This window comes from Austrofundulus limnaeus, unplaced genomic scaffold (assembly GCF_001266775.1).
Source record: "Austrofundulus limnaeus strain Quisiro unplaced genomic scaffold, Austrofundulus_limnaeus-1.0 Scaffold73, whole genome shotgun sequence".
NCBI lineage: Eukaryota > Metazoa > Chordata > Actinopteri > Cyprinodontiformes > Rivulidae > Austrofundulus > Austrofundulus limnaeus.
In genome coordinates, this window is record NW_013952475.1 from 1,469,127 (window position 1) to 1,486,967 (window position 17,841).

A 17,841-nucleotide genomic window follows, 5' to 3' on the forward strand; every position below is an offset into this window, starting at 1 on the left:
CAAAAATGTAATTAATTCAGAAAATTTTTTCAGGACCCCACCTTGATGTTTCGGGACCCCACTTTGGGTCCCGACCCCAACTTTGGGAAACACTGGTTTAACCAATATTTGCCATTTTGCCAAGGTTTGGGCTAAATTGTTTTTTATATTTGCTATGGTTTTGCAAATTTTAGATTTTAGGTTATGACAATTTTAGCTAATGTAGATTTTGGATTTTGTTTTGCTAATTTAAGCATTTTGTTAATTTAACCTATAATTGTATATTTTAGCTAGTTAGTTATGCTAACTTTAGCTAATGTAACTTTTAGATTTAGTTTTGTAAATTCTAGCTTTCAAATTATTATTTTTTTTGCCAATTTACATTTAGCTATGACTTTGTTCATTTTATTTTTTAAGCCATATTTTAAGTCTTTAGCTTTGTTTCTGCTAGGTTATATTTTTTAAACTAGCTTTTAGGTACAGCTTTGCTAATTATATTTGTGTTTTGCTTGTTTTGATTCTAACAATCCAGTTCCAGCTTCTTCAGAATTAAAATTCGTAACTCAGCGTTTACATTATAGGAGGAAAAAAAAAGTAAAATTTAAGCCTTATTTTCATTCATCTTGTTGAAGTGTTTATTATAAATAAAACTTATGGAGGAGGATGTCCTAATCAGATTAAATATTGTTAATATGATCATTTCTCCTGTGAAGAATGACGGGTTAGATATCTGAAGACATAATGACTACAAGAACTGATTTAAGCCTGGTGAGAATCATCCAAGGACAGCACGCCTCTGTCCCATCTTTACATTTCATATTACATCAGACACTTGGAGAATGACTGTCTGGACCTGGAACACAGTTACACCCTTCTCTTCTCCACAGTTCAGTGCATCATGACTCTCAGTCCAACAGATGAGCTGATAAACAGTAAACCACAGCCAGGGATTGAACAGAACTGAGACAAATTCAAATAGCCAACAGAGTTTACTGACAAACTGCCTGCTTCACTTTTATTTATCCAACTATGAAAAGAGAGATCCAGGTTTGCTCTTTAGAGTTAACTGGTGATCAGTTGTTCAACTCGTATCTTTCTCAGCTTCGTGTTCTGAAGAGTTACTAAATGAACCAATAGAAAAGCAAACGGTTTTATTAAAAGTTAAACTCCTTCAGTCTCTGCTTTGGAGAYGAGCGAGCACTGACATAAGTTCATTTGATTTACTTAGTGGCTTCCAGACTGTCAACTGTGTTAGTAAGACTGTTTTAATCTTTAAAATACCCCAGGCACTGAGGTAGTAATTAAAGTCAGTAAAAAGCAATCCATACAGACTTCTGTTTGTTTTTGTGCATGTGTGCAATTTTGACAAACTCTCTCACTGGACGAATTTTACTGAAAACGTATTTAAGATGGCTGCCACAGCTAAATAACTACAGCAAACACAAAAATAGTAACACTCTGAGCCCTAACATCATATACACATACTTTGACAGATATGCATTATCACAAGAGATAAGGTCATTTACAAGGTAATCATGAATGAGCACCCTCCCTTCTTATCTTTGAAGGTTTTAGTTTTAGTGACGGGGACAAGAATTTCTTTGTGGAATACTAGTTTGTTTATCTTTATTACTCTATTTAAAGGAGACCAATTATGGGTCCTAGAAATTTTTATGGCATGTCTGTGGGCTATCCAGACCATGTTCATTCAATTTAATGCACAAAATAATTCTCAGATTATAAAATTTCCCATTTTCTAGTTCTGCCTGCTCTGACTTCCGTTCAGAAGAGCTGTTTATGTTAATGAGCTCTGTTGGTAACGCCCTCCAAAAATCTGTTGGCATTAACTCCGCCCTCCAAAGCCAGCGTTTACGTTAGCATGGCTAAAAATAGCAGAAGCTCCGTTGTACAACCATTTGAGACCCTGAGTGAGACCCAGAGGCAGAGTCGTGGTCGCAGGTTTTTTTTCTCCCTCCTCTACTCTGCGCTCACTCTGCATGCTGTTACCAGAGCAGGGAGCAGCMGCGGTCAAAATACCTCAGAAACTCGAACAAATAGGCTTTAACAAGGCTTTAATAAGCTAAACAATAGAGACACATGAGAAAACGTGTTCATAACGAATGAAAATAAATAATTAAATTGTTTGTATCTGTGCCGGTCTCTAACCCTGGTCTCCCACTCTCTGGTCCAACACTCTACCCATTGCCCTATTGGAGGCTTGTTGTGAAATGAGCTGCACATTACACAACAACAACTGTGATGGCTTTTTATGCTGAGGAGGTGGAGCTTCACCCAGGGGTTGCTAGGTAAGGGGCTGAACGCAGGTTCTGGTGGGTTGTCGTACGGCTTATAACATCACAAAATGACGAAAGTATAAAACTTGTCGTTAAAAATACATTTACTTACAGTAAATTGGCCTCTGGGTGCATTGTTTTGGTCCTAGGACTGTTTTTTTAAGAAGTACATACCCAAAGTTGAGTAAAAAAAAACCTTTAAAAAGTGAATTTTGCATAATAGGTCCCCTTTAAGAGCTAGTCAAAAGCCTGTGTAGCTCCTTTGCTTTATGAAAAGGTACGTCGGCGCCCTCTGCTGGACGTTCAGCAGAAYGGCAACATTCACAGGAAAACCTGAATCAGTTTGATATCAATTCTGTTTATCCGTTAGCAAAATAACTCATGAACCACTGGACAAATTTTAATGAAATTCTTGTGACGTAATTATTAGATGTATATCTACAACTTTTTGACTTCTGGGGTGGCCCCATTTTAAAATGGGCACCGCAGCTAATTAATATTAGCAAACTAGGATTGGGCATCAGTCATCAGTAACACTGAACAACTAATGTTTGGCTATTTGCAATTAATGCAGCTAGTGCCATGTGATTTCATATTTTTGTGTACAACACACTCTCAGGTGTGCATGTGAGCCCAGTGATGGAAGGCAGGCAGTGTGGAGCAGCTAACGCTAATCCTTCACCTGAAACACCGGCATAAACCAGAGTGTGAGGAAAGACAGAAAATGTGAACCAAGCCCACAACGTCGGTGACATAAAAGTGCATCTGTCATCCATTAATCATCATATTAATCGTTATCAGCTAAATGTCACAATTAGTCATGATAAATTTTTATGTCAATACAGCCCAAACCTACAGCAAACACACATTTATAACTGGGTTGATTTAGCAGATAATGAGCTTAGGTTTGGTGTGGTATTAGCTGCAAGTTTGAACATTCTCTAAGCACTGACAAATCCTGATCTGTTTAATTTCCGAGAAAAAAGTTTTTCTTAATTTAACATTCAGGCACCAAAAAGGCAGTGAGCTACTCCACATCGCTCACCACAATCTTCTTCATCGCTGCCATCGGAGCAGTCAGGCGAGTGGTCACACCTCCAGGCGTGACGGACGCACGCTCCGTCCCGACACTGGAACTCGGACGCCGCGCACGACGACCGGGAGCTCTGTGGGAGGGGCCGGACCGAACCGCACAGCTCCCTGGACTCGTCGTGCCCGTTCCGGCAGTCCCTTTGTCCGTCGCAGAGCTTGTTTTCCGACAGGCAGGCGTCGGACGGCCCGCAGAGGAAAAAACCGGCGGTGCAGTTGTGACAGGAGTCCTCGTCGCTCCCGTCGCCGCAGTCGTCCACGCCGTCACACAAGAACTTCACCGAGATGCAGCGTCTGCTGTGGCAGGCGAACTCGTCCTTCTTACACCACACGTGACCTGTGAAGAGTCAAAGCTGCAGGTTATTAAAGTGCCTACGACATGCAAATCCTTCATATACAAAAACTCATAGAAAACATCTTTATACTTAAAACTTGGCACGATACATATGATTTTACTCATTTTGTCACATAACTGGACCATTTTCTTTTGGATTTGGCTCAGCCAAAGTGAAACAGGAAGTGACATCAAAGGGGAACTCATTAATAAAATAAACTCTGGTCTTTGTTTATTAAAACAATATTATTTAAAACTTTAACTCTTCATCATCTGTGTTTGATAGTAACTCATAATAATCTAAAGAAACATCAGATTCTTCTCTACAGTCTGTTAKCAGCTGTTGTAACAATGCTCTGTTTACATGCAGACATTCCCCTTTGACATCACTTCCTGTTTCTTTATGTACAAATATCTCAATAACTGTTCATCTCTGGGGCTTGAAATTTGTTTTGCAATATGTTATCAAKGTTGTCTTTCCAAAAATGCATTCATGTTTAATACAAAAATTTTATGTCACAAGCACTTTAAGAGTTCAAAACAAATAAACTCTGACTTTATTACGGTGAAGATCGTCTGAAGAAACACTAAAGTTCTCGGGTTTGAAATGAAAATATGGACTTTTTAAAACCTGCTGGTTTTCCACATAACAAAAAGGTGTTAGGTCTCAAAGCCTTATAGGTTTTATAAGAACATCATACTCCTTCAGGGCTTTTCCTGGTGAAGCTGAAAGTTCARGAAAAACACCAAATCCCCAAGGAATGCAATCTAGTAGGCCTGGATGAACCCAGCGGGATTAGAAAAATATTCCCACATGGTAACCGGAKCTATGCAGGTCAGAAGGAGCAACACGTTACATAAAACGGTGAAGTAAAATTACGWTTGCCATAAAAGGCGCTGGTTTTCWGAGAAATCTTTAACATTTTGTTGATTTAATGTTTTTTAATTAATGAATAAAAATGAGCAGCATCATAATCTGGTGAAAGCTGAGCTGTAAACCTGAAAGACTTTGGCACTGCTGATGTTACGAAGTTGGAAGGATTCTGGGAATTCAACTCTTATCAGAGCTGTACTCAGCAGGGTTAGCAGACACTGTGTGGAGCGTTGGTTTACTGTATGAATCTGAGGCACATGGTTAGATAAACAAAAATTTACCAATATCCAAAGAGCCAGCCCCTGCAGAGTCATTTAAAATCAGTCCACTGGTTTTTGAGATATTTTGCTAACTGTACAGACAAACAAACACACGTATGCCCAGACTGTAGAGAAGTTATCAGACTGATAACTCACTACAGTGGCCTTCATCTGATCCGTCCTCGCAGTCCGAGTGGCCGTCGCACACCTTCGACCTCGAGATGCACGACCCCTCACTGCACCTGAACTCCAGCCGTTTGTGGCAGGCAGGTAAAGAGTGGCCTGCAACTCCTGAAACACAAAAAACATKAAGTCGTATCAGCTGCCACCCTGCACAGCCACGGTGTGAAAACGGCAGCTGTTACGGTGAGTTTGGCCTCCAGTCTGTGGAACRGCCGACCTTTGAATGAAAAGCTGCTCAGTCTGTTAATCATTTTAAATCTACACTTAAAATAGTCCCTTTACTCTGGTTTTTAACTCTGCTTGAGCAGAAAATGTATTTATTTCGTTTAGTTTTGTTTGCATTTACACAGTCCCTTATATGTTTTAACTATTCCCTGGAMATAAGCTTAATAAAGAAAGAACGTTTAACCTATATACAAAACAAAAACACGCACAATCAATCAATCAATCAACCAATCAAATCAATAAATAAATAAAAGCCTGAAAAGTAGAACAACTTTAACATAAATAAGAGGCAATGTATACAAAAAATGAAACCAGTARGCTAAAACATTGACCAAACCATATTTTTCCTTATGTGCAGTATGAATGAACTATTTTAATAAAAGCTTACATTAAAAAAAAAATAAAACATATTTTGAACAATATTGAACAATTGTCTAAAAATAAAAAATATATATTGGAATAAGACTACAACAGGCTGACTAACTTCCTGCAATATTTCATTTCATATTTATAATAATAAAAGAAAATACAACTTTCCACCAGCAGCAGCAGCAGCAGCAGCAGCTGTGCGAACAGCCTGGAAGTGTCTGGAGGACTGAAAGTCCGACACAAACTGCAAAAACAAAACAAAACACCGAACACAAACTCCTGGGTAAAATATTTCACATGCGACAGAAACTCATACCACAAACAAGGAGGCAGAAAAGCGGTGCCATGAGCAAAACAATCCCACCAAGGTGCCCCATGCTCGATGAGAATTTAGGGACGACGCGGCGCAGAAAGATGACGTAAGAGTCGCCGCTGTCAAACCAGATTTTATGCGTTTCTCAAACTAATTAAGGCCAAGGCTGTTTAAATCGTCCACTTATTGAACTAAAGAAACATGACGATTTCATTCTGTATCACCTCTTTATGACTGATGGTAATTTCATGGTAAGTATGATATAATTGTCTGCTCAAACTTTGTAAAAATATAAATTTAAACTTCTGTAATTCTCACAATGTTCTTGTAGTTGTTACTTGTTGTACAACTACCATTTCCCCCTTTTCTAAATAAAAGTTTATAACATAATACATATATATTTATGTATATTATTCACTTTAATGTTTAAGGGTAACCACATGTTTGGGAGAGATGGGGAGAAACGAGGAAATTGGGGGGACTCATCTTGGAAGAACAGGGGCTTTAAGGAAAATATATTGGGAACCATTGGTATAGGTCACCATTGATRCTCCTGTGAATGTTTTGCATCATCTCTCACATACTGGTAGCATAATCAAATGTACATTTCCTTTTTATTTGAAACTGAAATATTGGTGACACCATTCATGTATATTTTTCTCATCTTTCTATTGTTCTAAAGCAACTCTATAAAGATCATTTTATTATATAGTCAAAATTTTGTCTTTAAGGAAAAAATGTCCAACGTACACTTCAAGAATAAATCAAGTCTAAACTGACAACAGGGTTGTAAAAACTCAAATGGAAATAATTTATGGGGTTCATTTTCAAAACTCAATTTAATCCTCTCATCTTCGTTAGATCAGCCAAATTAACAAATAAACGTAAACAAAACATTTGTTCATTGATCATACAAGCCAGGCAACAATAACATGACCAAAAATAGAGTTGGACAAATACACAGAAACATGGCATGTATTTTTATTTACACTTTTATTGTACAAGTTACAACCAACACTGAAATATCTTGCTGCTGCTCAGAGGTACGGCTGGTCCGTGGACAGTGGCGGCGGTTTATAAAGAGGTCCTGGTGTCACTGGAACGTTGGGTTTCTCAGCAACTTGGCTAAAAGAGATTCAACCATTAATGTTTAAAAGCACAATCAAACACTTAAAAGTACCATGAATACATTAAATGTCTAAGTTTGTCATTATTTTTTCTATAAGTTTGAAATAAACTTGAACTAACTGACATGTCCAATCATTGTAGAGCTGTTGTAACGCAGCCATGCAGAATGGAGGAGTTAGTTTTACCTGCCAGCAGTTATAGCTTTCTGTGAATGCCATACAACTGTGGGGGGTCCTGCCTGTCTGCGGCCGTCTCGGGTGTAATAGTAGTTGCTAGCAAACTTGTGGCTGGGGCCCACCGGCAGAATAGGTGGTGGCTGAGACCTACACAGAAAACATTGTTAAAAGACATCAATAAAGCTGACTTTTTCTTTTAACGCAAAAGAAATTTAGCACCAGTCAAATCTTACCCTATCTACGGGTCGTTTGAAGTAAACATTCAATCATTTTAAATCTTAAATCATTTTTTGAAGCTCTTTTTTGAGCAGTAGTTACAAAAACCATGACTATGAGCATTAAAGCCCTCATTTGTTTTGTCATTTTCCATGCAAGCTAGTAAAGCTTTTTGTTTCCTCATCATAATACACTAAAAGTATGATTTAGACAAAATAATAATCAATCAATCAATCAATCAAWCAATCAATCAATCAATCACTGGATTGGAAGACAAATCAAGCCATATGTTTTTAACCACTCATGATCGTGATGATCCAGGTATCAAAATGTAGCTTAAAAAGTAGGAATCTGAAAGTCCTGATGCATCTCAGTAATCCAGGTAAAAAATCAAAAAGAAAAAAATTGTATAGGTCTTCTGGACGGGTTCTTCTYTAATGAAACGTTTCGTCTCTTCTCCAAGAGACTTCTTCAGTCTGAGAGTTTCAGGCAAAATTCAGGCTTTTAAGCCCTGCCTCCATGTGACTGATACTCACATCACATGGCTATCGTTGACACCTAATTAACACCTATTGTTAACAGGGGGTGGAGTGATACTGCCAATGGCAGCGCTGTAGGAGGGGGACAACTGAAAAYGGAGGCCTCCACCTCTGTTTAATGATGGACGGTCTTTCTTCACAAAAAWGGCTTCTTTTACTCCTCTCTCAAACCAACGTTCCTCTCTATCAAGAATGAGAACATCCTCATCTCTGAAAGAGTGACYGCTGGCCTGTAAATGAGTGAAAACTGCAGAGTTCTGGCCGTTAGATGTAGCTCGTCTGTGTTGGGACATTCTTTTGAACAGTGGCTGCTTTGTTTCCCCGATGTATAACTGGTCGCAGTCCTCCTGGCACTTAACAGCATATCATAACAGCTTATCCTGACTGGGCTTTCCTGAAAGCAGACAGGAAACACAGACAGGATTCCATGCAACCTTCAGGTGAAAATGAAGACCCCAAACCCAGACCCAAACCAGTGGTTATTCCGTATGTTGTGGGTGTTTCAGAGAAACTGAGACGTTTATTTTCTAAACATGATGTCCCAGTAGCTTTCAAACCCCAAAACACATTACGGCAAAGGCTGGTTCACCCCAAAGATCCGGTGCCCCGGCACAAACAGAGCAATGTTGTATATGCTGTTAAGTGCCAGGAGGACTGCGACCAGTTATACATCGGGGAAACAAAGCAGCCACTGTTCAAAAGAATGTCCCAACACAGACGAGCTACGTCTAATGGCCAGAACTCTGCAGTTTTCACTCATTTACAGGCCAGCGGTCACTCTTTCAGAGATGAGGATGTTCTCATTCTTGATAGAGAGGAACGTTGGTTTGAGAGAGGAGTAAAAGAAGCCATTTTTGTGAAGAAAGACCGTCCATCATTAAACAGAGGTGGAGGCCTCTGTTTTCAGTTGTCCCCCTCCTACAGTGTGGCTATTGCCAGTATCACTCCATCCCCTGTTAACAATAGGTGTTAATTAGGTGTCAACGATAGCCATGTGATGTGAGTATCAGTCACATGGAGGCAGKGCTTAAAAGCCTGAATTTTGCCTGAAACTCTCAGACTGAAGAAGTCTCTTGGAGGAGAGACGAAACGTTTCATTAGAGAAGAACCCGTCCAGAAGACCTATACAATTTTTTTCCTTAGGAATCTGAAAATGTCATTTTGACCAAATTTGACTTAATCCTCAGTTTGATGTGATGGGTCAGTTTTTACTAACACTGAAACTGATTTTAAACGTCTTGTTTCTTTGAAATCACTGCAATCTGAACACAATTTATTTTGTACAGAGCACTAATGCACAAATAACTGCACAAATCAATTGCTTGCAACTTGGCAACAGGTTTAACAACCATAATGTGCAAGCAAATCAAAGTTCAGACTATTTTAAATAAAATTCTAAACAATTTTAAGTGTTTACAAAAGACACAATCCACAATAACTTCTAACTGCTGCATAGGTAAATGTAATTTCCTCCCTGCGGTGTTACTACATGTGCAGGACATGAATGTAAACAAAATTACGTCTGCATTATTGAACGGCTTAAAAGGGTTACAGTGGTAAAACTTCCCAAACAAAAYGTCTTGTTCAGTTTAGTGTCTAATAAAATGTGGAAGTTGATTTGGTAAATGTTGGTGCAAGAAGTCTAACCTCTTTGATATTTCCTCATAACGCAGCTGCAGTTTGCTTTGCACATTTTGCTGAAAAATAAACACAGTCGCGGTTAATATTTGTTTGTTGTATGCAGTACATAAAATGAGATACTTTCGCTGTTGTTCATAACGTTTTTCTTAAATGCTGCTAGCTAAACCTAGCCAGCGCTAGCTTGTTGGTTAATGCTGTCGATGTGTTTAAAAACACTGACATTTTTAATTTACAAATCATCCTGTCATATCTTAAAGTGTGGCCGCCGTTTCATTACTTACCCCAGCTAAAAAATTTCGTAGCATCTGAATGAATTTAGTAGCAGTAGCCATGCTAGCTGTTTTTGTGAAGGACACGGATCTTCTTCTGTGGTGTTTRATCAACTGGTCTCGTGACGCTTTACTGACGCCTGCTGGTAACAATTAAGAACTACAAGTGAATGCGATAAAGGCAGAATAAAATAAAACATCTGACTGAAAAATAAATAACTCAGTGGTGGAGTCTGTCATTTTTATAAATATTGGAGTCAGCACTTCAAAGAACGTGACATTATGTTTTAATAGATTAATAATGTTCTACAATAGTTCAGAAATCACTGAAAACATGACATTTTCAGTTGTGTCTATTTTGAATGCATTCACTGGCAATACTTCAAAAATAAAAATAAGAAATTATTAGTGCTAAATTGATAAGTTACACACCTTTGTAATACTTTAATAATTACTTAAATACTTCCTATTCTATTCTGTTTCTGAAGATTTTTCTTTAGTCCAGAATGAAATTACAGAATTGCCAAATATATTACATAATCAAGCCCAATAATTAACATTTACTAATCTTTTTTATTAGATTAGACCTTTATTGTTGTACAGAGCACAGTGAAATTACTGTATTTCTCACAAGCCTAAAGTTGCATCTTGTAGTTTGAATTAAATACATTTTTCAAGCAGCTAGCAAAACATTTAGATTTAAAATGTATTTTAGGGACATTTTAAAATCTTGAGTATTAAAAGATAAATGTTAATAAAAACAAATGTTAGTGCTTGTTATAATGGGGATTCTCAGATTAGAACAAAACAGCTCAAAGAGAAATACAAAGTTTATTCTTTGCACAATAAAACACAGTACAGGGCAACAATGCCAGTATACCATGCAGTCAAGTATTACAGCCGAGTGCTTGTTTCATGCAGCATGCACTGAACAGAAGAGTCCACAGGTGAACACGGGCACATGTACAACAGCTCCATCTGGTACTTTGTTGAACAGCTGACCTCCGCTGGCCCTAAAGGCTGCAGCACACCGCCTGGGCCTGGTGGAGTAYGTTTAACATTCACATGAAAGTTCTAGCTATTTATTAAAAAAAACATTTTGAAATTCAATTGACAAATTTAGTCGCATCTCTCAATTTTAGAGAGCAGGTTTTTTTTTGCAACTGTTATTCAGTTCGCTACATCRTTCTTCCTGTCTTATTTTTGCACCTGATACAATTTATTTATTTTTTTACGTGTTAGTGCAAACTGAGTCAATAATTTAGGCTTCTGCTTTAGCTGAGTGACTCAATTTGTCTATAATTTCTTGTTTGGTTTAATCAGTTACGAGTCTGTATATTTTCTTAAAAAACAGGCGACTAAAGGCCAGCAATGTTTTTTTTTTCCAACGCGCTTGTAAAACTTACAAAAACATTTCATAGTTTGGTACTAAATTACTCTTCAAGAACAAGTACTTWGAAACAAAAACAAAACAGCTATTCAACGTCAGTTGCGTTTTTTCTTTCTTTCTTGGTATCAAAGAACATTTCATCACGTGATATAAAGTGTTTGTACAGTACACTGCATGTTTGTTCATTGTAAACAATKCTGTCAGGCTGCAGAAATTACTGAGCCGTTGAGTGCTCTGTCCACCAACAATAACAGCACTGTGTGGGACGTCATTGCAAGGTTTAAAGACTTTTCAGGAGAGGAAAAGGAGTTTGAGTAACACATGATCAGTTCTGACGCTTTATAAACACAAGACAAGGAGACATGGTACAAAATTAATAAAACCACCCTCAGCTTTTTACAGGTAAAACGTCCTGTACATGAAACCTGTGTGGATCAATCCTAACCTGACAGTTTATTGAAAAACAATGGGGAGAAAAAAAACACTCCTTAAAGTCAGTATTATCAAAAATCCTGATTCCACGATTTGTCTTTGTGCATACATAATTTTCTCAAACATATTTGGGTACAAAGACTGGATACTAAAATATACATCAGTATTTGTACAAAAGAGACACACACAAAAAAATTGTTCCAAGATTGCCTTTGGATTTACAGAAAAACGTGCAGCTTCCAGTTTGCCGATCACGTTTAGATACAAAATATACTGAACATCAAAATAGTGCACTCTCCCCTCCGATGTAAACAAGACTCCAAAACACAGATCATTTAAGTGGTTTTTCTTACAGAAATATTACWGCAAACACTAAGGTTTTATTTGTATGTTTGTTTGTTGAAGACTTTAGAAAGTACACAAACATGTTGCAAGTTCAGAACGCGTTCTCACTGTAAGAAAAGAAAGCAAAACTATAACCAAAAAGTTGAATCCACCTAAACAAATTGTTGCAACGATGCATCGGAGTTCAAGTGACCTCAAAAAATCAGCAACATCCACAACTTTATTCTTTTTTTTAAAGATGACGACCAGCTGAGAAGAGACACTTTGAAAAAAAAAAAAAAAACTTTGTGTCAGCTTGTCAGTCCCATCATCAAATATGGATTATGAGCTCTGAAATGATGGCACATCAAAACCTTCAAGTCGCCTTCGTCTCGTTGTTATGATTGCCTTTCAAAGTGGTGTTTCAGTGGGATTGTTCCATGCTGACAAACAGAACAACACAGTGACGAATTCAACTGCAGTTATTCATATCTAACAGATACTGAGGAGGGAAAAAAAAAAGACCAAATCGTGACTCATAAGATCATTTCTTGCTTCTTTTGGTCCAACAACATTCCAGCATTTTGTCTGTACCACCGCAATACAATAGAAAATAGACTTTAAGAAAAAAAGACATTCAAAAAACATAAAACCACATTTGATGAATACAAAATCTTTAAACCTTGGCTACTCAAACAATGAGAACTTCCCTCTTTGTTAGAAATGCATCATACTTTACAAACATTATAAATATAACCAGAGAGTCTCCACTGCCTAAAGGCAAAATATTTACATTACAAAATTCAAGTAAAACTTTGTTCCACACTTTCAGCCAGAGAAGTCTGTAAGTTCACAACTTGAGCACTTATCTGGGTCGAACTGGAAACAACTCAGCTTCATTTTGTTTCAATCGAGAGGCTTCATAGATCAGATGTAAGCAGCTGAAATGAGTGCAGTGTGTGTTCAGTGATGTGTTCACTTCCTTGTGTGTTCTTTTCGTAGCGTCTCCTCGCTGCGCTCAGCAGTCAGAGATGCTGGAGCGTTTTGATGACCGCAGGAAGTAGATCCAACCGCCTGAGAGCGGTCAGGGAGAGGTTCGGGTTGTTGCTGCGAGGACGAAGACGSCTCCAGCTCCAGGTTCTCGTTGGATTCCTCTCCGTCCGAGCACGGCTCCCACTCGTCCTGCTCCTCGCTCTCCGTCGAGCCCTGAACAGCGATCTGAGGCACCAGCGTGAACCTCCTCACCGCCGGTACTTCCGGCTCCACGTCCTCCCGGCTCTGAGACTGGGCGATCGTCCAGGGCTTCCTGTGCAGCTGCTGCGTTTGAGCTCCCGGTGCTGCGGCGGTTCCCGTCACTGCGCCGCTGCTCTTCTCCTCCGGCTCGTCGAAGCTCACCTCCTGCACCGCCTCCTGCTTTTTGAAGGAGTCTCGCCGCTCCGACAGGTTGAGCTTCCTCATCACGACTAGCTGCTCGGATCGTTCGGTCCCGGAGTCTCGCATCCTTTGGTTGCTCATGTAGCCCCCCAGTCTGCCGTGGTCCGCAGCGATGTAAAACCCTCCACACGCCCCCTCTGCCTCGGCATCGCCCATCAGGTCGCACTCGCCATAAAACGGCACTTCCAGCGTGTGCCTGCGGGGGGCGTAGGACTTCTTGTCGGCGTGAAACACGCCTGAAAGCTTCTCCGCTGACTGCACCCTCTTTAGCAAAGGAGACCGAGGCGGCTCGGCGCTGCGAGGCCGGACCACGTGCCGAACGATGGTTGGGGGGGATAAGGTTTTGCCGTGGAAGGTGTGGAGGTTTTTGGCGAAGCCCGGAAGCGGAGACGGCGAGCGCTGCGGGGACAGCGGCTGGTTGGAGGAGGAGTTGCAGGCCAGAGGTGAAGGGGGGATGTTGCTGGTGGACTTGCGGCGGCCCACCTTGGCGAAGCGCTGYGTGTTCAGTTTGGAGCCCAGGCCGTGGAGCGAGTTGGGCCGGATGTGTGTGGCTGGAGAACTGGGAGAGCTGGAGCAGGGGGACGTGCTCTGAGGAGAGTTGTCTGTGAAGCAGAGGAAGCAGACTGACATCAAAATGGGTTTTTGTATCGTTAGGCCCRCCTTGGCCCGCACTGGTTCCAGTTGGCCTGGCCTTACGCTATCTCTGCCCTGCTTGGGTTTGTATTGAGTCGAGAGCCGCCTCGATGCGGGCGGGATCATAATAAYAAACATGAGCAAATCTTATTTTGTTTGTSACAAAACAATAATGRACTACAATAAACTTGAAGGAAAAGYACCGGAGATTGAACCGGACCATCCAGCAGTAAAGARGGCAGGACAACAGAACACGCTAAGCTAACGGTAGCTAATATTATCTTGCCGTTATATGGTTGAACTCGAGTGAAAACATGTTAGTCACTACAAGGAATGCAAGTTATCGATGAATGAATTAATCTGAAGTTGATCGATCCTATCAATCGACTAATGATTAATAAATAAGCGGACAGGTTTTTTTTTTTCATATGAGAGGGTCTTTCCATAACATAAAGAGTTAATTCTTATGATAATAAGCTGAATTTCAAAACAGAAGAACATCATAATATTTTAACAATTTATTGTGCCGGTTGTATTAAATACAGACTGAATATACAAAAAAATATGTGGATTTCTCTCAAGTTATTAAACTTGGACTAATTTATAAAACATAACAAAAAGGAAACCTATTAAGTTGCTGAATAAAATAGGAGATGTTAATTTTTTGCTGCTTGACTTGAAAAAAGAAAAAAATCAATCAAGTGATTTGATGTACATTAGATGACAATTTTAAGAAAAAAAATGGTGGTGTAAMCTATTTAGCGTACTCTGGTTTATCAACACAATTTAAAAACTGGTTTAAAGTTTGAAGTCTCTGCTTTTGACTTAGATTGTAACAGAGTCATAGAGAGGACGTATGTTTCTGGTTAGAGCGGGCGTTATCAGTTAAACAATCGGAACAAATTTTAATCTAACAAATCATTATTCGACAATTTATCTTAAGTCGATTATTTGTTTGCATCCCTAGTTGCTACAAATGATTCACATAAAGTGACTCTCATCTGTGTGACATAACCCCCCGCCGGTCAATGAACCAATCAATGAGCAACAGTAGCTGACGTCAGACTGGGCGGAGCAGCACGGCCAGGAGAGAGCCACAGGTCTCAGGGTTCCAGAAATCAAGGTGGAACTGGGCCAWAAAGGCTAACGCAAATATGCTGAACCCAGGTTTGAAGACATGCAGTGTAAAAAAGGCTTAAAGACGGCGATCACAGGGGTCTTAACAACAATACTGAATGACTTTGTATTATTTTACCCATCAGAACTGTAGAACTTSTGCGTGAATAAGCGACCACTCACCACAGCCCTGATGTTCCGGTGCTGGACTCCTGCAGGGCGTGGAGGGGCCAGGGGACAGGCTGTGCGTCGGGGAGCCGGGGAGGCTCTCACTGGAGGAAACAGAATGATGGAGACCTGACGAGAAGCTGCGACTGCTGTGAATCACTGTGCTCTGCTTGGAGAGCTTCTTCAAGATGGTTCGTCGCCTGAAAGGAGGACAAGAAGGTTGAAAGACACTTCGGATGGATTCCATGATTTTATGTCGCTTCTCAAGCATCAAACAAGGAAACAACTAGCAAACTTCAGATCTTCACCTGTCGTAATTATCTCTCCTTTTGCTCCTCTTGCTGCGACGGGCCATCTTCCCTTTATGTTTGGTCTTTCGAGCTGGACCCACTTTGATTGACGTGTTTTCAAGCGCGATGGTTTGAAGAGCCACCTTATTACCACTCTGCACATTTCAAGAGAATTAAAGAGTTTAGGAGAAAAGGCAAAGTCATTTTAAGCCGGTTTAAAAACGAGAGAACGCTTTATGTGGCTGTTTGACCTTGAGGAGCAGTTCAATCAGCTCTGGGTGGACGAGTCCTTGAACAGGCTCTCCGTTCACGTGTGTGATGAGGTCTCCGGTGCGGAGGCCTGCCTGGTGAGCTGGGCTGCCGTCCTCCACACTCTTTATAAACAACGAGCAGAGGAGTTTCACATCAGCGTTACGTAACCTCACGTTTGTAACAACCTCTTCAAATTCAGGATCGGGAGAATAAAACTGAAAACTACAGTCATGGTGGAAAAAAAAACACCTAAATGTTGATACCTAAAGCCTTCAAACAGAAAAATGTTTGCACTATTTTCCATGAATGCTGGTTTAAAATGATAATAGCACCCACCGACACCATGTGATGCACAGTGTAGACATCACTGTCGCCCATGTAGACCCTGATGGCCTGCAGGGTGAAGCCATACTTCTTCCCTGAGGTGTAAATAATGATCGGAGGCTTCAGGCTGCCGGGGCTGAAACAGAAATCCCTGTTAGGGGACGAGTCCCGAGATGAGGGGTTGGAAGACAGCGAGCGTGGGGAAATGGGACTGGGCTGGAGGCCGCTGGGCGAATCATCTGAGACACACAAAAAGATGAACTTATTAACACACAAATACAACCTGATTAACATCTTTGACCTTTTATCAGTAAAATGTATCTGATGATGTGTCGTTCGACACTGATTTGGTGATAACCTCGTGCGTACCTGCTGTGATGATGAGGGACAGAGCAGAGATGGAGGCTGATTTGGGAACTTTTCCTCCACTGGGAAGCTTCTGTCTGTCTGGAGTCTCCAGCTGGTTGCCGAAGCGTCGAGGGGCCGCCGGGTCCTTGGGGGACGAGTGTTTGGCTCCGGTGCTGTTGCTTCGAATCCTGATCCTCCTGAGGTTTGACACCACCACTTCGGCTGCGAGCGGCACAGTGTAGAAACAGACATGAGCTCGTTGTTAACGAAGCAGCCAAACACTGTGAGACGTCGAGGTTTTACCTTCGTCATCAGTGGAGAGGGCAAAGCGGGGCATCGTCTCCAGGCTGTGGGTGCTGCTCATCACCAAAGGACTGGTGCTCCTTTCGGACTGGGAGGAACTGGAGGAGGTTCGAGGGCGAAGGCTGCAGTCGGTCAAAACCGAGGTGGAAAAAYGACAAAACAAGTTCAAACCTTCCGACACAAGACTAAATTAAAAAAAGCTCAGGTCATACACGGGGTTCCTACAGTTTAAGGAAAGTTAAATTTAAGACTTTTTAATGCCAAGTGAAATTAAATTTAAGAACAATTTCATAATAAACACAATGACAAAATAATAAAAACAATGGCAGAAACTCATGAATCAAAGTATTTTTGGTTGAAGTATTAAAATATTGATAATAGTCCAATTGTTTTTATCCATATTTAACTAGAGCAGAAACATTCTTAGCAATCAGTTTTAAACTGGAAATCATCTAACGACCCAAAATTTAGAGTTTTACGACCTACAGTGGGGTCTTAACCCCAATTTGCTGTAGATGAAACCTTAAAGTTCCTGTGACATCAATTTTTTGTAAGAAAAGTGAAAGCATTTTTGGAAAGACAACATTATTAACTAGAGGTGTCCCGATACCGATACCAGTATCGGAATCGGATCCGATACCAGCATCAAGTACTCGTACTCGTAAAAGCCAGCCGATACTCTTAACCGATACCACTTTTGTCCCCTCCTGTGCTGCGCTGCACAAAGGGTAAACAACAATCCATACCAGGCGGGGGCGCTAATGCACTGACACGTTATTTCCGACCGCACCCCCGAATAACAGAAGAAGAACGATGAGAAGAAAAGAAGAAGAAGAAGAAGATCGGCAGTTTGGAGATATTTTAAGTTCGGCACGGAGGACAAACCAGCAGACTGTCTGCTGTGCTCTGCTAACTGTCAAGAGGAGGAGGAGGTACAC

At 40.5% G+C, this 17,841-nt stretch overlaps 3 protein-coding genes across 3 annotated transcripts in view; all 3 read right to left on the minus strand.

Annotated features, from left to right (window-relative positions):
- Positions 1–6,031, minus strand: part of LOC106519222 (low-density lipoprotein receptor-related protein 8) — a 22,960-nt gene extending 16,929 nt beyond the window's left edge. Inside the window, exons 1-3 of the mRNA XM_014010795.1 lie at positions 5,924–6,031; positions 4,987–5,121; positions 3,319–3,699 (exon numbers count right to left, since the gene is read on the minus strand). Of these exons, the coding sequence (XP_013866249.1) occupies positions 3,319–3,699; positions 4,987–5,121; positions 5,924–5,984 (577 nt within the window). The 5' untranslated portion in view covers positions 5,985–6,031. The remainder of the gene's footprint in view (positions 1–3,318; positions 3,700–4,986; positions 5,122–5,923) is intronic.
- Positions 6,032–6,887: 856 nt separating this feature from the next.
- Positions 6,888–10,003, minus strand: ndufa7 (NADH:ubiquinone oxidoreductase subunit A7). Its single transcript, XM_014010796.1, has 4 exons — positions 9,902–10,003; positions 9,627–9,676; positions 7,234–7,371; positions 6,888–7,045 (listed from the first exon to the last, which is right to left on the minus strand). Exons 1-4 carry the CDS (start codon positions 9,950–9,952, stop codon positions 6,958–6,960), a joined length of 327 nt encoding a protein of 108 aa, XP_013866250.1. The 5' UTR covers positions 9,953–10,003; the 3' UTR covers positions 6,888–6,957.
- A 698-nt stretch (positions 10,004–10,701) lies between these two features.
- Positions 10,702–17,841, minus strand: part of mast3b (microtubule associated serine/threonine kinase 3b) — a gene marked incomplete in the record, with an annotated part of 38,709 nt that continues 31,569 nt past the window's right edge. The window contains 7 exon segments of the mRNA XM_014010797.1: positions 10,702–14,071; positions 15,402–15,586; positions 15,695–15,831; positions 15,928–16,050; positions 16,265–16,491; positions 16,622–16,822; positions 16,904–17,025. Coding sequence (XP_013866251.1) covers positions 13,011–14,071; positions 15,402–15,586; positions 15,695–15,831; positions 15,928–16,050; positions 16,265–16,491; positions 16,622–16,822; positions 16,904–17,025 — 2,056 coding nt within the window.